Here is a 26,733-nt window from a genome sequence, read left to right on the forward strand (position 1 = left end):
CAACTTATACAATACAAAGCATTTTTCAACTTTTACAAAAAATAATCAAAAACAGTAAAATATTACTTTTATTAACACTTAATACTTCAAAGTAATGTTGAATTTGGTAAAAACTACGCGTTCTTCAGTATGAATAAATACAATTTACATGTAGCTTTTATTGATATTCTTAATATCGACCTATTAGCGCTAGTGATTGCAAAATCTTGTTTAAGACATACTGTTCATTTATAGTAAAAAAATAATTGAGTTCATACAAAATAGACGATTAATTCTAATAATTATTATCAGTTTTGTTGAGCTTGCTCCTCAATTTTTTCCTGTTCTTTTTCTTGAAGTTGTTCTAATGTTAATAAAGAGAGTCCAAGTTGATCCTCTCTTGAGAATGGCTGAGCCATTTGCCTTAACCAACGTTTGCATATCTATAAAAAAAATTATTTTACAAATTTTTCTAACTTAAAATTACGATTTTAAGTAAAAAATAAACGTGAATTTTACTTGTATTGCTTCTTCTGTAGATAAATTACACAAACTGTCAGTTAAATACTCTTGAATCCATTTCGGTAATTTACTCCTTTTATCGGCGCGTGAAAACCTCTATAAATTAACATTGATACATAAGCTATCAATTGACATTTTTTTACTAAATTAAATAATATACCTTATCAGCAAATACCATAATACCATAATCGGTTTTGCCCCTGATGGCACGACCCACGCACTGCGCAGCGTGCCTCATTGCATCGAATGTAAGGAAATCATTTTCTTTAATCTATAAATCAAAGTTAAATGTGAACCTATATTTCACAACATTAATTTCATCAATAAAATAATTCATACTTGAAATTGATCTCTCAGATATTCTAATCGAGCTTTGAGGATGCGTGACTGTGTGTATACATAAGGAATACCAAACATGAGTACAGCTCTGCCAAGATGATGATCAAAATCCACACCTTCCGATACTTTACCCCTAGCTACTGAGAGTAAAACTGCACCTCTACCATTATCGCATGCCTTGTTGTAGTAATACAAAGCTAAACTCGTCTCTGCGGCGTCTTGCGTCTCGATAAATATCAATTTATATCTCTGAATTTGATCTAGAATTCCTTGATCGTACCTAAAACGAGTTAATACGTAAATTGTATATTGAGTAAATAATATAGATAATAAATAAATTATGTATTACCATGCAGCTACGACAGATTCCATGTACAAGTAAGAGGTGAAAAAACAAACGATGCCATCGGGAACGTTAGCCGCAAATTCGACCAGCAACTGTCCGTAGTTCCTTATAACAGCTACATCATCGCGAGTTTCGTATTTTGACGAGATGGCCACTTGATCGTTACCTTTTGATACAATCTAAAATAAGAAACATTATAATATAATATAGAATCAAGTCATAACTTCTAAATATCAATTAATTTATTTACTATTGGAAGAAGACACGGTCTAGCCAGTGTCATAGTGAACGACGACATAATCACAGGATGGAAATTCAAAATCTTAGGATACATGTCAAGTGGCGAAAGAGTTCCTGAAGTGATAACAACCGATTGAAATCTATCGAAAATCGGCTTCATAGCAATTGAACAATCGAGGCACGAAAAATACAAAACTGGATTATGCACTGTTGGTGCTTTGTCATCGAAAGGCTCGATGATAATTGTAAAACCTTTCGTGTAAGTAGCTACGAGAGTAGCAAGATGTGTTACACGAATGAGCGGTGAAAAATCCGTAAGATCAGAAATCTCCATAGTACGTAGGAGAGATGCAAGTCGTTCAGCGCAAAACCTCAAAGGTTTGCGTTCAATGCAGACTTTCTGTTGAACATCACGTAAAAAAGTGACTGGAGATTCTTGAACGACGTGTTGGATACGCAGACGCATTTTCAGGTACTCTACAAAACGTTTGAGGAAGGCTACGAAGTGCTCGGCTTTGCGAATGTTACCTGGTACGGCATCTGTAACATATGAAATATAAAAAATTGTTCTAATTATATATTTAATGAAGATGCATACCTTCAAGAACTTCGTTTGGAAGAACAGGATTAGCTAAAATTACGTCAGTCTCTCGAGCCACTTGAGCGTCTTTCAAACCTTCAACTAGTTTGTTATATTCCTCTTTCAATTTCATAGCATCGTCGTCTTTCATTCTGAAGAAAATATTTTTATGTTAAATATATTTATATTTGCATTAAACTTTCAACTTACTCAGCAACAGTCTTTTCAAGAATAGTTAAGTTGGCTGAGCTCTTCTCCATTATCCTACGGTTTATTTTACAACTCATTGAGTCTATGCATACATTGTCTGGAAAGACAATCAAATTAATCAGTCATTAGAATTCTGTTGAAAAGTTATCAAATATAAAATACTAACCAATGTTGTGAGCCTCATCAAAAACTACAACTGAACTTTTAGCAAGCTCCTTTGAGACTGCCTCGGCAATTTTTGGATCTAGCAAGTAGTGGTAACTATATACAACTATTTGTGCATGCAATATCTGTAAAAATTAGAGTATTTAAAATTTAGTTCTAAACTGAAAAATAAAATTATCAACATAAAACAAAAAGTATTTTACAGTATATCTAGCTAAAAAGTAAGGACACCAATTCCTATCCTTTCCGAACTCCTTCATATCATCAATTGAATAAATACCAGGAGGAATGATCATTTCACGACCTTCTATGTCAAAGGTTTCATAGAAACCACAAACAGGTGTTGAATCATCATAGTTATGTCTCTCTCGTACATAGGATGCTGTTAGTGCATGGCAGCGGCTGTCTACAATTTTTCCTTCTTTTTCTTTACTGACCTATGAATTTATATATTTTAATTAATTACTTCTTGGGTTATCTAATGTTAAATCAAATATTTATTACGTCAGGGTGAATGCACATGTTTTTCCTTGAACTAAGTACCAAGCCTATAATTTTTGGAAGTTCTTTTGTTTCCTTTTCATAATACTCCATTAACGTTTTTAATTCCTCAATGACTTTTTCAATTTCAGGTACAGTACGAGAGCAGTAAATCAATTTGGTAACCTCTGTTGGACGTTCCAACATGTAGGCTACAATTAGAGACAATAGGGTAATTGTTTTACCTGTACCGGAGGGCATCTCCAAAAGAATATGACCCTACAATTTAATTCATTTACTCAATCGGTATTAAGATATATTATATTGATGAGATTAAAAAGAACAAAATACTATACCTTAGCATCGAGTCCTCGTTTGAGATCCAGCATGTATGCATATTGTTCAGGATATATATAATCATATGGGAAATAAACTATCAAACCATCAACACTGATCCTGAAATATTTTTGTTTTATTGATTTATTTTTTATTGATATTAATGTGTTTAGGAATCGAAAATAACAAATAAATTAAAAAAAAAAATTTTTTAATTTTGAAATAAAATATTAATAATAATAATAATTTGAGAAAGCCCGAGTTCATACGTTTAAACTGAAAGTTTATACATAGTTGAAGAATATTTTGTGTAAATATTGCAAATAACCTTAGTCTTATACTATCAAAACTATATAACACACTAATTTTAATTTGATTCAACGAAGATATAATACGTACTTCATGACGAAGCATCAGCAGTGCTGAATTTAATGGTAAATTGTTAAATTATGTTTTGAAAAACAATAAATTGCCGATAAAATGTGTTATTGCACTCATGCACTTTTCAATCTAAACTAAATTCAGTTGCGAAAGGAGGGGATATTGCTTGTCTCTATTGGTTGTATAAGATTCGTGGGCATTTCTTAAATTTCATTTTATTTGTCTGATCAATCCTAAAATTTAACGGAGAAAGTGAAAAATACAAAAGCAAAAACTTGGAGGAGGGAAGAGTAAAAGAATAGGGTAAAGAAAAATAACAATTTTAAAAGTAAATTGTAGTAATATAACAATATAGTCCTTAAAATCATTTATATAGCTTCCTTCGAAAAGAAACTTTGTTATCCATTTTACTTAAAAATCTGCGATTAGAATACTGGTAATTATTTTGTACATTTATGGATGTACTTAAATTTACTACTCCAAAAACGCAATCAGAATATAATTATAAAAAAGAGCTGAATACTCATTTTAAACGTTTATACGATATTTCAATAATTAATATAAGTGAGTGGTAACTCATGTAAAGATGAAAATAATTACAAAATAGATTGTTAAAATCATGAGCATTTAATTTTTACATAAAGTTATTCAAATGTGAACTTCTGTATTTACTTCATTTGTGTGATAAAAACCTAATTTTTAAAATTAAACTATAAAATATACGATTTGAATAGTGTAACAACAATCGAAACTTAACTTCCACTTAGCTATTCGAAAAGAAATGTAAACTTTATAAGTCAGTAGACTAAATTATTTATAATTCAATATTGACTTAAAGAACCAATTATACATATAAAAAAATAAAATATATTAAACATTCAAGTACGATAATTAATTTTATCGAAATCTTATTGAAACTAATAAATATCAATTGTAGAGGCGCTAAAATAAATCGGAAATTGGGTCATGCGTTGGTCCGACACTACCACACATCTACATAGTCTTCTCTCAGTTGACTCGGTTCCATCGCCAAGAGTGGTATTACACGTGTTCCGCTTGTTTTTTTACAGCGGAGTATTGTCAATTGAGTCAATTTTACCAAAAACCAAGTAACAAATAATGGGGAAGCCAGGTAAGCTTAATTAATTTCTGTTTATTCGGCAATTTTTACGGGAAATTTAAACGAACCACTCGAAATGACTGATTGGAAGTCACGGTCCATGCCGCGTTGGTGTCCTAACCTAAATTATTTCTTTTTTAAATTGATTTTATCATGCAACGATTTGTTAATAGTTGGTTATATTATTATTTATCGATGTCTTAATGTTGATACAGCAAATTGAAACATGTTAAACAAATCCTTCTGTCATAGTTGACGTAAAGATTGTTGATCAAACTTCCCACGTGTCGGCTACTACAGCATTGTAAAAAATATTTCAGAGAGTGGCATTTTCACATATCTGATAGAATTCAAAAATTTTTTGAATTAAACAAATTCTTTTGATTTCAAGTATTATAAAATTGATTCTTCTGATAATTTCCGTACGTTAATATAATGCTTACTGACGTTCTTTGTGTTACCCAACTTACCAACTTTGAAAATTGCCTTATTTATATTGTATTTTATAGGATTTTCACCTAGAGGTGGTGGCGGCGGCTTTAGAGGGGGCGGCGGTGGTAGAGGAGGTGGTCGTGGAGGAGGCCGAGGTGGATTTGGTGGTGGCCGAGGTGGCAGTGGAGGTAGAGGTGGGTTTGGTGGTCGCGGTGGAGGTGGTGGTACACCGAGAGGTCGTGGAGGCGGCCGTGGTGGTGGAGGTCGTGGTGGTAGAGGAGGTGGGGGTGGCTTCAAAGGTGGCAAGACAGTTGTGATTGAACCACATCGTCACGAAGGAGTCTTCATTGCCAGGGGCAAAGAAGACGCTCTGGTCACAAAAAATTTAGTTCCTGGATCTGAAGTTTACGGAGAAAAGAGGATCAGTGTTGATGTAAGTTTAAATATTATGTGAAATCATTATATTGAAGAATTGACTGGAATGTAGACATTTAAGCCAGTGGAAAAGTTATGCTATATGAAATGGACTAAAAGTTTTTGATATATTTTTAATGTTTATATTTGCAATTCATACTTAGTGCACACAGCTCATAATATTTAAAATAAATTTAATTTTATAGATAAAATTTTTTTATTCTTATAATTTCTTTTTAACTTTGATGACAGGGTGATAATGGAGAAAAAATTGAATACAGAGTGTGGAATCCATTTAGATCAAAACTTGCTGCTGCCATTCTTGGTGGAGTTGATCAAATTCACATGCCTCCCGGAAGCAAGGTTTTATATCTTGGAGCTGCTTCTGGTACTACAGTCTCACATGTAGCAGACGTTGTTGGACCTGTAAGCTTCTTTCTTTTTATATCAAAATCTTGATATGCACACATTAGAGCCAAGCCAGTGCCTTCTAACAGCTTGGTGTCGACGTGTTGCAAAAGTAATTGCTATTTGTGTTGTAAATTAAAACTTTAAAAGTTAATTTATATCTATTTTTACAACAAGCATACATTCATCATAAAAGTCACTCAGTTTTATCTGTTGACTATTAAAAAACAACAACTAATTAGTTTTTATTTTCCAGGAAGGACTGGTATACGCAGTTGAATTCTCGCATAGATCAGGTAGAGATTTAATAAACGTAGCGAAAAAACGCACGAACATTATCCCTATAATCGAAGATGCCAGACACCCACACAAATACAGAATGCTAGTCGGTATGGTAGACACAATTTTCGCGGATGTCGCGCAACCGGATCAAGCCAGAATCGTTGCGCTCAATGCTCAACATTTTCTGAAAAACGGAGGTCATTTTGTGATCTCTATTAAGGTACATTTCCCCTTATTCATTAAGTACATCACGTGCATACTGTAGAGCTGAGCTAAACGTTAATGTTTAACTCAGTGGAAAAGTTATGCTATAGTATGTCTTAGCAATAGAAGTTTTCTTGCGGAATTCATTTCTTTTTGGAATTTTGCACTTTTGGCCTATTGCCCACATTATTTTACAATAATTTGAAAATTACTAATTCTGTAAACGACATTACTAAATTAAATTATTAATTATAGGCTAGCTGTATAGACTCAACGGCACAACCAGAAGCAGTGTTTGCTGCTGAAGTGAAGAAACTCATAGCTGACAAGTTGAAACCACAAGAGCAGATCACTTTAGAACCCTACGAAAGAGATCACGCGGTTGTAGTAGGTTCGTTTAGGCCGCCACCGAAGAAAGCCATCGCGTAACATTTTGACGACCAAATTAATGTCTCTAAAAAAAAGTATTGCATACTATAACATTCGTATTTTAAAAGAAATAACAATAACAGGTACAAAATATCGCTGTTAAAAACCCCAGTTTTTGGGTTAATGACAAACGTGATTCGATGGTATAGTGTTAAGAAAAGTGAACAAAAAAAAGCGTGAGAATGAGAGGCGCATTACAGTTAGTTGTCCGCGGAGCGCGTTTTTTCATTCTTCATAACTGTAGCAGTAAAAAAGTCGAGTTCACCTGCAGCATGTTACGACAAAAAGAAATTTGATCAACGATTCTTTTTACTGTCACTTCTTTACAACATTGGCAGAATCTGGTCACGTTTTAAAAATTTTCTTTACAGAATTAATTATATATTTTTCTTGCTCAGTTTGCTCATCTGATTGTGTAAATCATCTTCCAATTTACAAGATCAGTACTGTTTCCGAAAATGAGCAGTATATTTAATAAAAAATTAGTAATGTTCAAATAAATTTATCGATTTTTCTGAAGGATCTGGATTTTTAACACAATGAAGAAATGCGGCAATACAAAATAATAAATTTTGTAGGTCAGTTTTTAATAAATAATATTCATGTGTATGATTATTATTAGTTAAAGATTTGACCAAAACTTAATTAATAAGCCTTTAATAATAGTAGTTTAAGAATAGTAGCTTTAATATAAATGCTAGAATTTAATGTAAATTTTCCTTCTGTTGAAAAATCATCAGTATCAGGACATTCTTACGATGGTTATACATATAGCGGATATTTTCAAACTTTTACACCTTGACGAAGCAATGAAGTTAAAAAAATTGCAATCTTTCAAAGGAATAATTAAAAATATTATTGGAAGTATATTTCATACATTCAGTGCAAATAATTCATCTGGTATATATTCTTCATGTAACAGTGATGTCAAAGTGTTATGATTAGAACAAATTTCGAATTTTTTAATTTATCTGCCAATCAATATCTCAGATATATATAAAGCGTTCAATTAATTTTGTAATAAATATTGAAAAATCTTGTCACTAAATTAAAGTACCATTATTTCAATATATATATTTATAAATATACTAATTAAACTGGTAAATATATATATTTAAATATTTTGTATCTATATTCAAATTAAAGTGTATATTTACACCACCGGGTAATAGACACAAGGCTTTTAAATTTCTTATTTTTATCGATGATTAATGTATATATTTTTTATATACATTTTTATATGAAATGCTGTACTAATATCTTTAAAAGCTGAAAAAAATTATTTTACTATTTATTTATACCACTATTCATGAGTAGAACAAAAAAATTTGATCCAACTATATAGAAAGACAAAAATATAAAAATATTTCATATAAATTCGAATCTTTAGACAAACTGCAGTATTTCTGACTATTCTCCAATCAAACAGAAAGTATATTTGATTATTTTATTTTTACAATTTATTTTTACATTCCATGTTGACAATACGAAAAGAAGTATTTAGACTCGCTTCAAGAGACTTTTACAATAAAAATATTCTTGCAGCAACAAAAGAAAAGAACAACGTCGACGCTGGTTGACATCGTTCACGGCGATTCGTATTGATAATCGCTCGAATCAAAGTACATATTTTCTAAAATTAACAAGTTTATACGTGTCAATGTCTGAAATCCTTTCAACGTAAGAATAACCTAAGTATTACTTTCTGAAAAGCAGATTTGGGAATTATAAAGTTGTCAGCTAGCCCCAAAATCAAGCTCAAAAAATGAGCAAGATTTCAAGCAAGATCGAAAAAGGTTAGTCTCATTAGCGAACAATTTGCAAATCAGACTCGTAATCGACAGAAAATAAATTATGTAGACAGCGTGAGCGATGAATCAAGTGACTCAAAGGCCGTGAAATCCTACAGGCCGGTTAGCGAAACGAAGGAACGACGCAAGCCCGTCAAGAAGAAAATGCTACGGTAACGACGAGTCTGCGTCAAAAACAATCCATATGAAACTCACACGGCAGTAAAACGATAGATCAGGAAGCGGACGTACGCGTATGAGCGGCGGAGGTGAACCAATAGCGGAACAGTCGCAGCAAAGAGTGTCGATCAGAGAAGACAAGGATTCGAACCAGGAAGTAAATGTGTCGGTGAAGGAAGGCAATCAGATGGAAAACGATGCTACGGCTGAATCGTATCGTGTAACCGATACGCCACCCCCCAGTCCCGTAGGAGGCTCCAAGGACACGTTCACGAAAACAGGGTAAAAGCCTCGAGCCGGAGCGCGAGCGTCATCGAACTGAGCACCCCCTCGTCGTCGAATTGCAGAGACGCGAAAGTGGACGAGATGCTGGAGAGCGCTCTGAAAAACCTCGACGAAGCAGGCAAGGCACTGACGATTTTCAGCGAAAATATCGAGCACGAACAGAAGGTGAACAACGTTGATAGCGCGCGCAGCAGGTCTCGTCATGGCCGTTGCCCTTGCGGAGGCGGCGGCCGAACGAACGGCTGGTTCGTCAGCAGCTACAGCTCTTTTTGCTCGCGCCAGTTGTTCTTGGTGGACCTCATGAACCGGGTGCATAAGTGGTTGGCCACGGTGGACAGCAAGGCGCGGTGGGCGCGCCACGACCTGCTGGAGCTGAGCAGCCAGCTGGCCGTCCATGCGAGCGAGCTAGAGCAGAGCCGCCGAGAGTCGCAGCAGCTGCGTGACCAGCTGTCCCACGCCGACGTGGCATCGCAGCGCGCGTTCGCTGAGATTGAGTCGTCCGCTCATCTTAACCGTCCGCAAGGCGGCACCGGGGCGGACCAGGCTATGGGCCGCCCCGGACCGACGGCCGCGGGTGCCTCACCGGAGGCCCGCGACGGGCACCCAGCGGTTGCCGGCGCCGACCGCCGCACCGACCCCCGCGCCGACCCCCGTGCTGACCCTTGTGGCGATCCTTGTGGCGATCCTTGTGCCGATCCTTGTGCCGATCCTTGTGCCGATCCTTGTGCCGATCCTTGTGCCGATCCTTGTGCCGACCCTTGTGCCGACCCTTGTGCCGACCCTTGTGCCGACCCATGCGGATCCGGCCCGGCCTCGCCCTGCGGGCGCGCGCCCCAAGTCCGCGAAGGCGACGTCGACCTGGCGGCCTGCTGCGTCAAAGTAAGCGATGTCGCGCCCGCCGCGCTCCGCTCGCTCCACTCACTCCGCTCTCACTCGGGCGTCCGCCACGCGCGCAGTTGCAGGAGGAGATCTGCTGCCTGAAGCGGGAGAACGAGCGCATCGTGAAGGAGCGCGCCGAGTACGAGAACGCCATCCAGCGAGCGCTGCTCAAGGGCGTGTCCTCGCTCAACGTCGAGGCTCTGAAGGTGCTGCGTTGCAAACCCGTGCCGAGCGGCCGGCCACCCTGCTGCCCGGCCTTCGCCTCCGTGTGAGCCACCGACCGCTCAACCCGGTCTCGCGCGCGGCACTAGCCACTCACGAGCGTTCCTTTAGCGAGCCCGTCGCCGAATCTCGGGACTGCGCCTCGGCCAAAGCGCCGCAGCGCGACCAGTGGGGCAACTCCGGGCGCGCCGGCGGCAGCAGAAGCTGCCAGTCTTCGAGCGAGGCCCTCCATGGCTGCGGCAAAGGCGGCAGGGTTTGCCCTGGCACTGGCCACTCTGAGCGCAAGTCCAGGAAGTCCAAGAACTGCACGATGCAGCTGCTGCTTCATCAGTCGGACGCGGACAGTTTCGGCATACAGACTGGATGTGGTGAGAATCGGACGGGTGTACGCTACCGGTTGGTGCAGTCTTTCTGATTTTCAGGTGCCGGCATCGCGAACTCGTCCAATGACGGTGGCCAGCACAAAAAATCTCATTGCCATTATTGAATCGGCCGCGAAGGCAAACTTACACAAGTTCGTTTTTTTAATATTATCAAATTGGCACTCAAACCATAGTATCGGAAGACGTTGAACTTTTAGGCGCAAGAGAGAGAAAATATAACGTGCGTAATAACAAATGACATCTCTCGCTTCCATATGTGCGTAATCTTGAACTAATACAATGAAAAATAGCGTTTGCTTGGCGATGGAGAGAAACAAGACATTAATTAACTACTTACCCTCGATATGCTTTTGCCATAACCCTCCGTTGAGAGCATGGCTTTGGTCACTCACTCTCGGACGTCTTCAGTATAGGCCGGCCTCTCTATGTTCTCGATTTGAGCTTGCAGCAACATCTTGTAGCTCTGAGACATCCGCGCTATCGGAGCGATCGCGACTCGATTGTCAGTGGTCCAACTCCATTTCGTGCTAGAAGATGTTTTCCTTGTAGCCTCTTGGCGAACAAACCAAATACAATATTGCTGTAGTTTTCCAGTTTTTAAAAGCCACACGATTTTAACTTGGGAAATTATGGGTTATCTCTTTTAAATCATCATATCAACGCTCGGAGACTTGATAAAAATTATCATTTTAATTTCAAATTATCGTAATAACGAAATACAAATAAATCTATCGTTTTCAGTCTTCAAAATAATGTAAAATAACGTCAGTTTCTTTTTGTCGTAACATGCTGCAGGTGAACTCGACTTTTTTAGTGCTACAGTTATGAAGAATGAAAAAACGCGCTCCGCGGACAACTAACTGTAATGCGCCTCTCATTCTCACGCTTTTTTTTGTTCACTTTTCTTAACATTATACCATCGAATCACGTTTGTCATTAACCCAAAAACTGGGGTTTTTAACAGCGATATTTTGTAGCTGTTATTGTTATTTCTTTTAAAATACGAATGTTATAGTATGCAATACTTTTTTTAATATTACAACATCAATTGAAAAACAATTGAAACATCGATACGATCATGGTGTTGCAAAATAACATTTGAATCGACCTTCCCGAAAAGAAATGTCATGTGATCGTGGGCAGAAACGTACGAGGCTACATGGAGTGGCAGATGCCTGAGTGACTTGCTGTATCGCTATTGCTTCCCCTTGCTTCGATTTCTCTTCGTCTCGGTTCATTACTGCTCACTGTTTTTTACCTACAAACCTTCATTCATTATTGTATGTATTGTTTTAGCTTTTTATCGACACATGAAACGTGAAGAGATCAATAGAAAATAATCAGTGCTCGAGTTGATTGAGAATTTGGCCGTGTTTGAGCGATCAATATGTACGTGCTTGAGAGTGATTAATGAGTGCAATAGTAACAGTGAATCACGTCAGTCGTCGTCGACACCTGTTGCCGCTAGCGAGCCAATTTCCTCGTTTCGGTCGCACATACACACGCGCGCGACTTAAAAACCCCCACCCTAGCCAAATGCAAACACTTGTTGATGGCCGTGATTCTTGCGCGAGAATCATTGGATGTACTTTCGAAAAGCGTCATTGACAACCGTCGCTCGACGCTCATTCACGTGCCGTAAAATCTCTTGCTTTAAGCATACTATAATGAAATTTGAACCAACGTTCCTGTCAATAGCTGACGATCAAGTATAGAGTGAAATTTCAAGTTTTCGAAGATAAGCTGAAGTCATCTTATTTAGGAATTATAACGTTTTATGGACTGTATATATAGGTAACAATTTTCTTATCGTAGTAGAGATGACCATAAGCCTCATGTTTAATCGATCCAGCATTCGATCGTCTTCAATGAGATGATCAACGAATATAACTTTTATGATTATGTTCGTTTCCGAGTAAACTGACCAGCGTGCGAACGAAACTTCCAAAAATATTATGTGTGGAAACGTATTAAAAAATGCAATTGAAAACTAATATTGTTGAGAATAATTATAACATCGATATGGATTAAAAATTAACTAATTTTTTCTATAATTTAGTTGTAAGTTATAATATATGTTATAAGAATTAAGCGTAATAATTATGAGTTAAATCATTGTTATTTTAAATATGATGATATCTTTTTTCACCGACAGTTACACATCAAGCGATATCTACGATACAGTGTTACATGAAAATTTTGAAATTTGTTTTTAGAGAAGCATGCGAGCTTCCTCGAAGCGCTTGAGTTAGTGTAAAGAATATGCGCTGACCTAGGCTGAGCCGATAAATTCTTTAAGTCTATTAGTTTAGATTTATAGGGAACATCAAATATAAATTGATAAATTTCTAATAAGTTGAATAATTTGACCTATTTCGAGTTTTATCATTTCGAAATTTTCTGAAATTTAATCAAAAGTGTCACGTGCTCCATCATTATTGTTGTTTCTGATTATCGGCAATAGATACTAAGCTTCCATTAATCTGTTGCATTTATATGAACCAGGTACTGGCACGATCTTCTTTGTAAATTGTTATGAATCTAAAATTGGCACGATCTAAGCGTTCGATACGAGCCAGATAGGTCACGATCGAAGCTAATCAATTGAGCCATAAAATGGCTATATTTTAACCAATCACTATCCAGAGCGAGGTGTGGTGCAGCGGATTGAAATTGGTTATTGACGAGAGGTCAGCAAAGGGCACCGCCTACGGCTTTTGGGCTCAGAGTGGGAAAAAAACTACAGTAGGGATTTATTCAGCAACTCAGCTTACTCGGTGTTGTCAGTTTTTTTTTCAGCTCCATCATCAGGACAGGCAAGTGGTAGTTACCAAAGCATGCGTGCAATTTTTTTTTTGAATAAGTTGTCTGTAGTAGCTTAAACAATTTATATCTTCCGATTCATTTCTTTATCTTTAATAATTAAGTGCTTCAACATTAACTTAATTTAAATTGTTGTTGGTTTAGTGTTGTTGAAATGTGTAATCGCCTTTATATTTCAATTATTTTGATATTTTGATTGATTTCGAAATTCGTAAATCTTATTTCGCATTTCTAACATAAAGTCACTTTTACTCGCAATTTTCCTCAACGCGAACAAATTAGAATTCTTTTTTTTGTGCCAACCACATGCTTACCCATTCGTTATGGTTAACTATAAAACTAACTACATATACATGCAGTACATACTAGTTTCTAAACTTGCTTTAAGTAAAAGCGAATGTATAAAGTTAGCCTTATAGTCAAAGTGGGATAATTCTGTATAAGTCTACTGTGTAATTTTTACATGTTTTCTACTTGCACTATTTTCTTTTATACAAGAAGTTTCAGTTAAACTTCATTTTCCTAATAAAATAACTATATAATTGTTAAATCACTTACCAAACTTTTATTAAACTGCTTTATTAAAATAGCATTGATAATGTTTATACCATTATTTATTACTATGCTATCCACCTATATGACATAATAAAATTTGTATTTCTTTTTTAATAATATCTATGGTTATGAAAAAAAGTTACGATGAGTTGAATTCTCGAATTAATTTTGTGAGAAAATGCACTCAAAAAATGTACATTCATATAATATACCGATTTTCTAAATAAAATAAATGGATATGTAAAAGGGTATTAATATAATAGGCATGCTACAAAAGTAATAAAATGCTCGCCTGCGTACGTAAGGAGATATCATTACATTCTTGATTTTCATATAAATAATCGCTGTTGTAGATGTGGCGATTCGATATAATTAGCAAAAATAATATATAAAATAAATAATACAGGTTATGTACTAATAAAAGGATAAGGTTTTGAAGGCATGCTTGCTTAGTATAACAATTGCATGGTAAGGCTTTGTCGTCAACGAACAGCTATGAAAATTCCATTTCTTCTAATGGTACTGCTTTGGCGGATAGAATCGCAAACAATTACCAACTGATAACAGATTCAATTTTATCATTGCGTGGAAAACTGCGTACGCGCGTTTCTGTCCGTGTTAGATTGATCAATAATTGTTTTCCTTCTTTGCGGATACGTATCAATTAAGCTTTTTAGGCCTTATTGAGATGTGAGCGATTATTTTCTCTAATGCTTAGTTAGTGCTCGTTACAACTGTTGACGGTCTAGTGAAACTTGAGATTATGAGGTTTTTCTTAAGTGGAAAACAAGGATGCTTATAATTATATATTGTGCACTTACTTAAATGAATTTGCAGTTCAAAGTACATTCAGCGTTCATTTTGTCAAGTCACATTGCAGGTGAGCTCAACTTTTTTGCTGCTATAGTTATAAAGAAACGAAAAACGAGCTGCGCAAAATAACTGTAATGTACATTTTATTCTCACGCTTCTTGTCTACTTCTCGTAGCAACTTCTCATAGAATCACGTTCGTGGTTTTATGATTAACTCGGAGACTAAGATGCTTAACAATGTCAGACCTTTTATCGTACGTTGTTTGTTTAATAATACGCGTGTCATATAGCGTGCTATCTTTTTTTCCAATGTTGCGAAATCAATTGAAAAATAATTGAAACATCATTAGGACGATTGCGTTGCAAAATAACATTTGAAATGACCTTCCTGACAATCCGGATTGAAATAAGGATACTTGCAAGATGATGAAAATTAGAAAATTGCAAAAAAAAATTGGCAATCGTCCGAAAAGAAATGTCACGTCGTCGCAGGCAGGAGACGTACGAAGCTGCCCGAAGTGTTAGATTTCCTGGGTGTGTCGCTATCGACGCTTTCTAGCATTCTCGCCGTGCAAGAGTCGTCTCAACGGGCACGATTTCGCTACTGCTACATCCCCTTATTTCGACTTGTCTTCGTCGATAACTCCGTTCATTATTGCTCACTTTTCTGTATGTTTTGGCTTTTTTTTATCGATCTCGTTATCAGCGTTAAGCTGCCAACGAACGTAGGAAGGTGAATTCGGGACGACGAAATGATGAACGTGTGAAATAATCGACACACAAGCCTATTTTTTTAAATATCATAAAATTTATGTATAATAATATCTGAAGATGTCATTAAACTCTTAGACGCAAGAGAGACGAAGCAAAGCAAAGGCCGTAGCCGCAATATAATATAATATAACGTGCGTATTAACAAATGGCATCTCTCGCTTCTATATATACGCAATCTTCTACTAATACAATGAAAAATAGCATATGCTTGGCGGCAGGGATAAAAAGATATTAATTAATCACTTTGTTAACTCACGTGTATAATAATAATATATACTTGGGTTAACAAAATGTCTAGGAATACTAAATACTAGGCACTGTAAGGTGTTACTCATGCTAACGAAAGACTTTTCCACATTTTATCAAGATGAGTAACAACTTAAAGAATTTTCGTGCATGCTCGTAAATGTATTTCCGGAATTGCGCAAAAGAGCTATACACTTTGGCTGGATAAAAGTGAGAAATTTGCGCGTCTGGCTATACTTGCGCGCGCGATAATACAACTAATTTTCTCAACTCAAGTATATAGCTACCTTGTTTAATTTCGATAACTCACTTATGCGCATGCCGCGAAAATTCCCACGTTTATTTGTCCCGTACGAAATTGAGGAACTCCTCGCGGGTCTTGGGGTCGTCGCGGAACACACCGAGCATCGTTGACGTGACTGTCTTGCTGTTGATCTTCTGCACTCCTCGCATCACCATGCACATGTGTCTGCAAAATAGTACAAATATTTATACATTCTATGTAATCGACCACTTCGTCAACTTTAATTACCGCTTAATAACCGACAGGGAAATGGTTTGATTCTTATGTATTTTGTTTGAATGGGAATCATTTAAACAAATTATGAACAAAGGATTTTACATGACTTGATCTATTTTAAAAAGTAACGCTTCATGTCATTTCTGTGTAAAATGCGGAATTGATAAGCTCCAAAGTTGTGAATTTCGAAAGAACTCTAATTTGACGTTTTTCAGTAGCTTTGAATGCTAATATTTTTATTTTTTATAAAACGTGCCTTTACAACCTGACCAGTTTCAAAGTTCCGCCCGTGTCCTACAAGTTCAAGTCCGCGCCGTTGAAAGCGAACATATTTATCTGATATCTCTGAAGGAGTATGATGAATTAACCCGGCTGACAGGTCAAGCATTGACGTAAAAGGGGAAAGAGCTTTCACTTTAAATGACGCGTACTTGAACTAGTAGTAGACCGATTGAACTTTCGCGCTGTTGAGGTCATAAGCCAATAGCGGGGCTGAAAATATGTAGGAATCAGCCAATTTTTCTCTTGAGCATATTATTGCATAGGAGAGCGCGTAGCCATTAGTTCTACATTGTTTCGAGTGCTGCAATAAGATCAACTCATTGTGCAGGCACAGCGTTAAAAGCATTAAAAACCCGTAATTGTGAAAGAACAACCGGATAATCGATTCGAAGATTACAAAATTTTCAGCAAGACTGAACAAAAAATGTAGTGGAAGTCACGTCGATCAGTCAGCAAACTATGCATATCTGATTATTTTATGCAACGTAGTGGCGTATATTGATAATTGTTGAATATTTATGAGTCGGTATGAAAAAGAGGAGAGAGAAAATGATGAATTTCTAATGGTAAATTAATTGAGAGCTAGGAAGAATGTGTAGCGTGTCGTTTTTCCACGTCTCGTTATCAATGAAGCCATTATTATTCAGGCACGCGCACCAGTGGTCGCGCAGCACTACGAGGGTCGTTCCGCGAGCGTGTGACTTTTCACTGAAAGGCCGCTTAACGGAATCGAGAGCGAACGAGCGAGCTTTCGTTGACCGTCCGTCGCCGTGCGGAAGGGCCGAAAGGACGAAAGGGCCCACTCGAGAGGTCGAGAGGTCGATCGAAGGTGGTGGGGCTCCGAAAGAAAGAGGACAGCGGTCGCGCGCGCACCTCGGCGAGGGCAGAGACGCGCGCGAGAGCAACAGAGTCGGGCTTACACTCCCTCGACGACGACGGCCACGCCCGCGGGCTGGATCGCCTGGGTGACCGCCGCGGCGATCTGCTTGGTGAGGCGCTCCTGCACCTGCAGCCGTCGGCTGTAGATCTCGACGATCCTGTGGGCGGCGAGCCGCCGGAGAAATCAGAGGTAAGTGAGGCGGAAGCCCGGCTGGGCCGGCACGTTACCTGGCGAGCTTGCTGAGCCCGAGGATCTTCTTGCAGGGCAGGTAGCCGATGGACACCTTGCCGTAGAAGGGCACGAGGTGGTGCTCGCACATGGAGAACATCTCGATGTCCTTGACCACCACCATCTCGTCGTGGTCTTCGTCGAAGATGGCGTCGTTGATGACGTCTGCAAGAGGAAGCGCACCGCTTAGCGTCAACCTGTTGCGCGCGCCCGTCGGGCCGGGGGGAGCTCGGCGGCGCGATTCAGTCGCTATTGACCCAGTTCGCGGGGCGGCTGTTGCGCCCGCTGCCCGCTACCCGTTGCCAGGGCAACCCCTAACGAGGCTCGGCGCGCGCGCGTGGCTCAAAGCGCGGTCCCGCCACCCGTCGTGGACTCTTCCCGCGCGGCCCCCGAGATAAATTGGCTTGGCGCGCGCCGAGCGAAAGCTCCTTCGCGCTGAATAAGGCATGAGGTGGCGGGATCCCCCCCATCGACGCGCTACTCACCCTCGATGCTCTGATCGTAGCCCTTGGTGAAGAACAGCATGGCTTTGGCCGCTCTCTCGGGCGTCTTCAGCAGGCCGGGCCTCTCCGCGTTCTCGCCCAGTGCCTGCAGCAGCATCCTGTAGCTCTGCGACATCTGCGGTATCAGCGCTTCGCGAGTCGGCGGTCGGTGGTCCAGCTCCATGTCGTGGTGGAAGGTGCATTTCTCGTGGCCTGTTGGCGAACAAACCAAATCCCACGTCCCTGTAGTTTTGCCGCTTTGAGAGACCGCCCGACCGAGTTTCGCCTGCTCTCGGCCGCTCGGCCGGGCGCCTAATCGAGTTTCGCTCGCGTTCGCGCGCTTCGGCTGTGCCGCTGCCACGTTCCAAGCTCTCGACTCGCTTTCTCTTGTCTCTCTCTCTCTCTCTGGACGACGCGTCTACGAGCTAGCGAGACGTGCTCGAAAACTCATCGCTGCACAAACGCGCTGAAAGCCGACGCTAATTACCAAAGCAACAAATAATCGGAAATACGGGCGAGAGCTGCTAGATAACCGTTCGACATGCCAGCGCTGTACGCAAGTGTGCGGTCATGAAAAATGCATCGCGTCTAGTCAGGCTGTTTTGACGAATGAAAGCGCAAACCATTACCAACTGATAGCGGATGCGATATCGTTGTTGCGTCGAAAACTGCGTGATGTGCGCGTTCCTTCTCACTCGCGCGTGGGATCGATTCTTCTTCTTCGCGGATACCTATCGATCGAGTTCTTCCGCTTGGTAGGCCTTTACGTAAGCGGATCTTTTTCTCCGATGCTTCGTTAGCGCCTATTACAACCGTTGATGGTCTGTTGAATCTTCGGATTGTGAGGTTTTTCCAAAGTAAGTAAGAATTGCTCACGGTGATTGATTGTGCACTTTAACGTATTTGTGATTTCAAATACGTTCTTTCAAGGAATCATTCTTCATGTTTTCAAATAGAATGTATTTTATAAAAAAAATACACGTTTTTTTCATTTAATAAATAAACGCTCGGAAACTTGCCGGAAAGTACCATCGTAATCAAATTGTTCTAACAACGAGATACAATAAGGCTATAGTTGTCACTTTTCGGAATACCGTGAAAAGTGTTAGTTTTTTTGTCAAATCGTATTGCAGGTGGACTCGACTTTTTTGGTGCTACAGTCACAAAGAAACGAAAAACGAGGTCCGCGAACAATTAACTGTAATGCGCCTCTCATTCTCACGCTTTTGTCGACTTTTTGTAGCACCTTATCATAGAATCACGTTCATGGTTAACCCAGAAACTAAGGTTTTTAACAGCGATACTTTGTAGCTTCTTGGTTGGACTTTTTCGAAAGTACGAGTATCACTGTGAGCAATTCTTTTAAGTTATCAAATCAATTTGAACATGACAGTCAATCGATATGTAAAAAAATTTTGCAAATAATGTACTTGAGAGACGATGAAAATTAGAAAACTCAAAAAAAAAAAATTGGCACCGTCGGAAAAGATGCCCGAATAATGCCATGTAGTCGCGGACAGGAGACGTACGAGGCTACCTGGAGTGGTAGATGTCCTGGGTGTCCTGGGTGTGTCGCTATCGACGCTTCCAGCATTCTCGCCGTACGAAACTCGTCGCAATGGACACGGCTTCGTTACTGCTACCTCCCCTTGCTTCGACTTGTCTTCGTCGATAACTCCGTTCATTATTGCTCACTTTTCTTTTCTATAACCCGTTGGTCTTTAGTGCATGTATGTTTTGGCTTTTTTGTCGGCAAAGGAAACGCAAAGAGATCGATAGAAAATCAGTGCGCGAGTTGGTTGAGAATTTGGTCGCGCTTAGACAATCAATATGTACATCCGTAAGAGTGATGCGTGCAGTAGTAGTAGCGAATCACGTCAGCCGTCGCCGACACCTGTTGCCGTCAGCGAGCCAATTTCCTCGTTCCTGCCGCGCGCGCACACGCTCATACACGCACACGCACACGCACACGCACACGCACGCACGCGCACACACACACCCACGCACACCCACACACGCCCACACACACCCCCACACACACCCCCCCACACACACACAGACGCACGCGCGACTCAGGAATCCCCACCTTCGCCAGATGCAAACACTTATTGACAATTGGTCACGGCCTTGGACGAATTTCAATCGCGGCCGTGAATTCGCGCGTGAGAAGCAAGAATCATTGCGTACTTTCGAAAAGCGTCATTGACCGCCGTCGCTCCGCGCGCACTCGCATGTCGCGAACTCCCTTGCTTCGAGTGTGCAACGAAATTCGGACGGCCGTTCGAGCAGGCAGAGAAAGACGCGAAGATCGTCGGAAGTGTCCGCAAATGAGCCGACAACGTCGACGACGCGTTTCAATGGCCAAGTGGAGGTTGGCGCGTCGAAGCGATTAATCGCGGGACGAACCCGAGCGCGAAGCAAAGACGAGCGTTCGCGCACTGGCAAGCGCCGCTAAATCGACATGAAAGACAGCGTAGCGGGGCGCGAAAAATTCTCAACTGAACTCGCGCGCGAGGAAAAAAGCCAAGCCATAACGAAGGAAAAACGAAGTCACCTTCGGGAGCGCAAACTGTGTCGCTCGACGGAGTGACGCGCTGCGACTGACTAGAACGGCCGCGGCTCGCGAGAGAAACTATGCCTCGCTGCACGCGGAGCCGGGACACTTTCCTCGCCGCTGTTGCGCGCGCGACTGTGGCGGGACTCGGGCACGGAAGACGGCATAATGCGCGCGGGGGCGGGGGTTGCCCGCGAAGAGCGTACTCATTGTTCTCACTTGCGTCAGAGGGTGAATTCAGCGCACTTTCGTCAATTTCGCCACTCTTTTCGGCGGACGACTTTTCTCGGGGAGCGATCGCGTGCTTTCACGGCCACGTGGAATCTTGGAATGCAAACGCCCAACAGTCTCGTTCTCGGAATCGCGTGCAACCATTTGGCTCGTCGTTTCTCCAGCTTGTGCGGGCTAGACCAAGTAACAACGGTAATAACACGCCGGCGTATGATCATCCTTCAAATAACACTCACGTCACTTTTGAAAATCCTTCTCTTTCTATTTCAATTCGATAACAATTGCGCTTAAGCTCGTTACGTAAATAAAATGCTGTTCTAGCCATTCTCAGTGCCATTATTGGCATCAAAGGATATTATATTTTTTTCATGATGCGAAGGTGCTTTTCGAATAACATTTTTATTTGAAAAATTTTTCTTTTTTACAAATTATAAGTTTACGTAATAAGACGGCACATGTAATTATGAATCTGAAAATTTCTAATAACAACCGTAGAGTATACCTTGTTATCTGTTTGCGTACGCCTGTACTTTTCACGTCTAAACATCAATAATAACATAGATTGCGACATTTCACGACTAAAAAATCCAACGCAGAAAGACTTGCTGATATGTAATATCGCAACTTCGTAACTAATCTTGACGCGCTTTATTGACAAATTAAAACATCTAAATAAATCTCACAAAAAAACTAAATACGAGGATATTGTATAAGTTTTTTTCACTCTCGACCGATCTCGAAACTGTATTATAAGCCACTCGACAGCATTGACCCGCATATCGCTTTACATAAAAATGTTGCTGCCGCATCCAGCCGCGAAAAAAGATTTTTTCTTCTCGCCCCTCCTTTATCCTCGATATATTTTACGTAAAATTCCGCGTGCATATAAAGTTTGTCAATCTGAATCTTCATTAGGGAGTTTTTCCGTTTATAGTCCGTCGGAAAATTTTGTTCACGACGTTAACGAACCAGATATGTCTAATCGAATAGGATGACCGAGGATACAAATTTTCGGTAGAACTTGCTCTTTCTTTGGTTCGAATGTTACCTTTATGTAACGATTTTTAAGAACAATATTTTCAATTTCAGATGATTTACGTATTATGTATTGTGGTGGAGATTTAATTTTTTTTTATCGTACACAAAGATGAAAGTATCATCATTTGTTTCTGTTTTTGTTAATGGCACGATGATCGACTACGATATGATTTCGACTTAACTGAAAAGCTCATACTAGAAAAAGAAGTGCTAGGGTTTACGAAAAATGAGAGTCCTATGAATTTTTTTGATGTCAAAAATTCTTTTCCGGCATTTAGTCAATTTTTTACTGTACTAGTAATTTTCTTGTTCAATTTGAGAAAAGGGTCTTTTATATTTTATTAATTTTTTCTTCCTTTTTTTTATTTAAAACGAGAAATTTTTGAAAATAAGAAACTTTCGCTGGCTCATTTCGGGAATTAAATTCCTCGCGAATAGTAATTGTTTTTGTAGTGTGAGCGTTATAATACAGTTTGAAGAACAAAGAGGATGAAAAATCAGTTAAATGCGCTGGAATAGATCCTTTCAGCCGAAAACATTGAAGCTCGCGTACGTGCACGTCTCTGCAATCAGGATTGACTGGTTCTCTCACTCTCTCGCGGGACTATTATGTGTGACGTTATAAAATGAATTGTCATCGCGACACGCCGCAAGTATATAGTGGAGGAACATTGAACCTTTTTTTCCTCCCGAAATGACTCATAAAGTGGTCTCTTTACTGGAATCTAGGCAACAAAGACGAGATCCGCCGATCGTCATTTTTTATGATTGGAAAATGCTTTTAACGTTAATTTAAAAAAATACGCTCAGTTGAGTTTGTCTTTTGCATTGTCCAGCGAAAAATCAAAATGATGAGCTTTTTACTATTGCAAGCTGTAAAGGAAAAAATCTCGAAGACAGCTGTATACCAAGAGGATGAAAGTCAATTAAGCAGCTATTGAGAATCCTTCGCGTTAACGCTTTTAAGTACGCCAAGTTATCCTCGAGCAACAAGTGTAAAGTATGTAGAGGATAAAGATATGCAGCTCCGGAGGCGCTAAGCGCGCGTCCTTCGGATTCTCTCTTTCCGTTACGCGAATCTCTTTGACGTGACGGTGCGTCATGTGCTTCGATTTTTCGTCGAATTTCATTGAGTAACAGGTGGCTTTGTTCGCACATTTTGAAAAATAAGTATTAGTTGTACTTTTTTGCTGGGAATTTTTCAATGAAAGTTCTTCGAAAACAATTTTTGCAATATCGAGCATTATAACTAGCAAAACAGTCAAAAGAAAAATCTATATCGCGCAAAGGAAAGATCAAAATCGATTGCAAGAAATATATATATATGTAGGGAGAGAGAGAGAGAGAGAGAGCGAGCAAACATAAAAAGGCGGAACGCTTGGCGTTTCGATCGCGCAACCGAGTTATAAGAATGTCAAGTTCGTTTTTTTGATACGATGTCGGAAAAAAGTTCAAGCATTAAAAGAAAAGGAAAAGCCGAGCATATGAGCGCTCTGATTTGGAGTATCGGTCTCGGTCGTATGTAGATGAAAAAAATTGCTTCAAAAAAAAAAAAAAAGTGGTTTTCTCGATCGTGTAGCTTCCCGTTATCCAACGACTCGTTGCAACGATCTATTTCGAAGAAGGCTTCTGTTTTTTTCTTCAGTGCCGTGATTTTATGTAACGCGCATGGAATTACATTGTGCACGCGTTTGTAATTTCTTTGACCTGAATCGATCTAATTATAAACTCGACACCACTAGGTGAAACTGGAGTGAATCCGCGCCGCACGGCAGATATACGTATACGGTAATTAATATTCGCACAGTCGACTTTGTAACTCGAGTTTATACCTTCACGGATGAGAGTAATATTGTCTACGGATCTATTCGAGTTACCAACAGGAATATCGAGATTTTTCTATTGCCTGTCTTAGGTTGCGGGATATATCTTATCTTATAATCTTTCGTAAGCTTAAGTGTTGTATTTCCGAACTACAACTGGATTTCTTGTTTCGTAACTGTGTCTTTGTTCCGAAGTCAATGACTTAGGGAAGACACGTCGTTCCATTGAATGTTATGATTTTTTCCAACTTGTTTCATATGCTGCTGAAAGAAATCTTAAATCGACTGTATTCTTAAGAATATTTTCTCGAATTAAGAACATTTTTTGTAATTGAAGAACAAAATTATCGACTGGAGAGAAACTTTGTTTATTCCAAGAATTTATTTATCTATTTATTTGTGTAATGCATAGAAAATACTGAAAGTGCTTTAAAAAGGTTTTAGTCTCTTATAATCGCACAGGGGTTGAGGAGGTTGTAGCGACGTCGATTCCGATGAACTTGGCATTCGTAACTACACGCTGCCGGTCTCTCGGATGAATCTACAAAATCATGCGCTCGCAGAAATAGAGACAACAAGGGTCGTCTGCAGCATAAAGAAAATAATGATCGGCCGACGAAGTAGCGGTCGACAACGCGGATTATTCAGCGAGCCGCGAGTAAAGCCCGTCGGCGAGCCCGTTAGTCTCTGATTAATCGAGCGCGATACGAAGTCGCGCGTCTTACGTAAGGTGTGCGATAGCGACGCTTCTTCTCACGTGAAGCTTTTCGCATGGTCGCGTGTGCAGGCGCGCTAATTTATTGATGAATGACTGGATTATTCCCGATCGTATAATTGCGCGCGATAAACGCATGTTTTCTTCGGCGCACACGACATTTGTAATTTCTAATTACAGGGTCGTATAATTGCTGGAGACTGGATTTGTTTGCATCGTTGCTCAATTGATCGCGAGCGACTTTGTCTTACGAAACGCATCCGCGAATCTTGGCATTGATGGATGTGTCGAACAAGACAGTGCGAACTAAAAATAATGTATGCAAATAGAAAGTTAACTGTCTCTGCATCTTGTAGCAGGGTCAGGGCACCTTCACCTTTTTTTTCTTATTGTTTACTCGGATGTTTCTTTCCGTGCTCAGACGCATCTCCTCGCAAATGGCTATTTCTTCGCACTAAATCATACTACGTAAGCTATATATTTTCAAGTTGTAATTTCTTTCCTAATGTATTTAGTAATGAACGTCCCTATTGTTCATAAAGGTATGAATACGAAGAACCATCGCAGAGCGACAGTTCAATCTAAAACGAACTTCGTTCCGTGTGGATACCGCTGAGAAGCTCTGTCTTACACTTAATAAAGACACTGAACGTTTAATAGGTGACAGATGTATCCCGTTGAAAGTCACGAGTCGCACGGTCATCGCATTGCCATCGCTCGCGGCAATCGATCTGCGTTAAGGGGTTGGGTTGTAAGTCTATAACGCGATTCGCTCTCGGCTTTCATAGATCGAGTACGTGTTTTTCCTATACCGCAGAGAGAAAGAGAGAGAGAGAGAGAGAGAGAGAGAGAGAGAGAGAGAACTTGATCTTGAGTTTCGACGCACGAGTTGCGTAAAGGCCTCTGCAAGGTGCTTTGCGGGCCCTCGGCTTGCCATGCTTTCATGCTTTTCTTTCTCTTTTCTTCCGTTCATCGCGAAATATCGCAGATGTGTGGGTCTCAGGTTGTTGGCATATTCGCCACAATACACTTAAATGTCAACTAAAAAGCGTCGTCGCGAAGGCGAAAAGCGCAATGCTATCGCCAAACTCGTTTGAACAATTGTCGCATGCGTTCCCTTCTATCGCATATCCCTATCGAAAATTATTAAATAAATTCCCGTGTACCCGTGTACGAGCTACTGGGAATCTATTTCTACATCTTAATCAAATCTCTCGGCAAGCAAGTCAATTACCTCGGCTCGTCTCTCATCTCGTCGTCGCCGGTCGCATTACGCATTTTCCGCGTGTCTAGCCTTGCAATCGCAACGTTTTTCCTCTCCGCCGCGCCCGCATGGAAAATCGATATTCGCAACTATCAACGACGCGCATTGCTTTTCAGAAGATCGAAAGTTCAGTGGCTTTGGCAAATTATAATACGGCCTCCTTGGAAAGTTATGAGCTATCCACTTCTTTCGGCGGAGGCTCGAGTGGACACTATTGCGAATTATCCAAAGATAATATTCTCAATGTCAACGTTGACTAACAGCCGTTTCACTCATCTTAATGATGAGAAGAAAAAACAACGGACGCAACACGATAAGCTTCTGTGTTTATGCATGGAAATTGATTTCATACTATCAGCTGTTGCTGACACGTACCGTTACCATGGTTTTTTTTTATTGTTTCGTATCTCGGTCGGCTTGTGCAATACTAACGTCATCCACTTCGTATGTACTTGTTCCAAACTGAATTTCTAGCGTGGATGACAACGTCGTCGAACGATAACGATGTCGAATTCGACTTTGTGACGAGTAGCGCTTTCGATCGTCGCTCAAAAGCATCGTTTACCAGAAGAAAATAGAGATAGAGAAAGAGAGAGAGAAAGAGAGAGAGAGAGAGAGAGAGAGAGAGAGAGAGAAGCGAACGCTAAATACCTGTCAAACAGTTGCCATTTTGGCATCCGTTGCCAGCTGGTACGATCTGTCCGTTTTCGGTTTTCTCGGTCTTCATGATGTCTGCCCTCGAGTCCCCAATGAAATGCACAAAAGGAAAGCTTAGCCGGCACCGAGCGATCGAAAAAAAAAGAAAAAAGAGAAGCAACAGGCGTGCGCCTACGACGAGCGGACGAAAGCAACTGAGCGCCAGCGCTTTCGCTGTTTTATAAAAGCGGAAGCACCAAGTC

General features: G+C 40.1%; 4 protein-coding genes across 7 annotated transcripts; 2 read left to right on the forward strand and 2 right to left on the reverse strand.

The window, feature by feature from the left end:
- Nucleotides 1-3: 3 nt before the first annotated feature.
- On the reverse strand, nucleotides 4-3,712 carry LOC131665758 (general transcription and DNA repair factor IIH helicase subunit XPD). 2 transcript variants are annotated; one of them, XM_058937865.1, is made up of 13 exons: nucleotides 3,597-3,712; nucleotides 3,218-3,317; nucleotides 2,886-3,140; nucleotides 2,585-2,818; nucleotides 2,383-2,506; nucleotides 2,217-2,313; nucleotides 2,025-2,158; nucleotides 1,437-1,966; nucleotides 1,190-1,365; nucleotides 841-1,120; nucleotides 662-772; nucleotides 499-597; nucleotides 4-422 (listed from the first exon to the last, which is right to left on the reverse strand). In XM_058937865.1, exons 1-13 carry the CDS (start codon nucleotides 3,599-3,601, stop codon nucleotides 288-290), a joined length of 2,280 nt encoding a protein of 759 aa, XP_058793848.1. In that variant the 5' UTR covers nucleotides 3,602-3,712; the 3' UTR covers nucleotides 4-287. The 2 variants fall into 2 exon arrangements, with proteins under 2 accessions (XP_058793848.1, XP_058793849.1); XM_058937866.1 differs by lacking the exon at nucleotides 3,597-3,712 and having other exon boundaries at nucleotides 3,107-3,140; nucleotides 3,218-3,303.
- Nucleotides 3,713-4,586: 874 nt separating this feature from the next.
- LOC131665766 (rRNA 2'-O-methyltransferase fibrillarin) lies at nucleotides 4,587-7,386 on the forward strand. Its single transcript, XM_058937878.1, has 5 exons — nucleotides 4,587-4,710; nucleotides 5,208-5,563; nucleotides 5,797-5,970; nucleotides 6,209-6,454; nucleotides 6,694-7,386. The coding sequence occupies exons 1-5, from the start codon at nucleotides 4,698-4,700 to the stop codon at nucleotides 6,865-6,867; spliced, it is 963 nt and encodes a 320-aa protein (XP_058793861.1). The 5' UTR covers nucleotides 4,587-4,697; the 3' UTR covers nucleotides 6,868-7,386.
- A 1,527-nt stretch (nucleotides 7,387-8,913) lies between these two features.
- On the forward strand, nucleotides 8,914-12,565 carry LOC131665834 (uncharacterized). The gene is given in 5 exon segments (XM_058937995.1): nucleotides 8,914-8,994; nucleotides 9,066-9,287; nucleotides 9,405-10,000; nucleotides 10,003-10,269; nucleotides 10,335-12,565. Coding segments are annotated over 5 exon segments (1,470 nt in total). The 3' UTR covers nucleotides 10,639-12,565.
- A 3,031-nt stretch (nucleotides 12,566-15,596) lies between these two features.
- On the reverse strand, nucleotides 15,597-26,733 carry LOC131665776 (GTP cyclohydrolase 1). Of its 3 annotated transcripts, XM_058937889.1 has the most exons (6): nucleotides 20,764-20,899; nucleotides 19,747-19,913; nucleotides 18,213-18,422; nucleotides 17,727-17,892; nucleotides 17,540-17,656; nucleotides 15,597-16,286 (listed from the first exon to the last, which is right to left on the reverse strand). In XM_058937889.1, exons 2-6 carry the CDS (start codon nucleotides 19,892-19,894, stop codon nucleotides 16,157-16,159), a joined length of 771 nt encoding a protein of 256 aa, XP_058793872.1. In that variant the 5' UTR covers nucleotides 19,895-19,913; nucleotides 20,764-20,899; the 3' UTR covers nucleotides 15,597-16,156. The 3 variants fall into 3 exon arrangements, with proteins under 3 accessions (XP_058793872.1, XP_058793873.1, XP_058793874.1); XM_058937890.1 differs by lacking the exon at nucleotides 20,764-20,899 and having other exon boundaries at nucleotides 19,747-20,202; XM_058937891.1 differs by lacking the exons at nucleotides 19,747-19,913; nucleotides 20,764-20,899 and adding an exon at nucleotides 26,486-26,733 and having other exon boundaries at nucleotides 15,598-16,286.

Source organism: Phymastichus coffea, unplaced genomic scaffold (assembly GCF_024137745.1).
Source record: "Phymastichus coffea isolate CEN01 unplaced genomic scaffold, Cenicafe_Pcof_1.1 PCOF00054, whole genome shotgun sequence".
Taxonomy (NCBI): Eukaryota; Metazoa; Arthropoda; class Insecta; order Hymenoptera; family Eulophidae; genus Phymastichus; species Phymastichus coffea.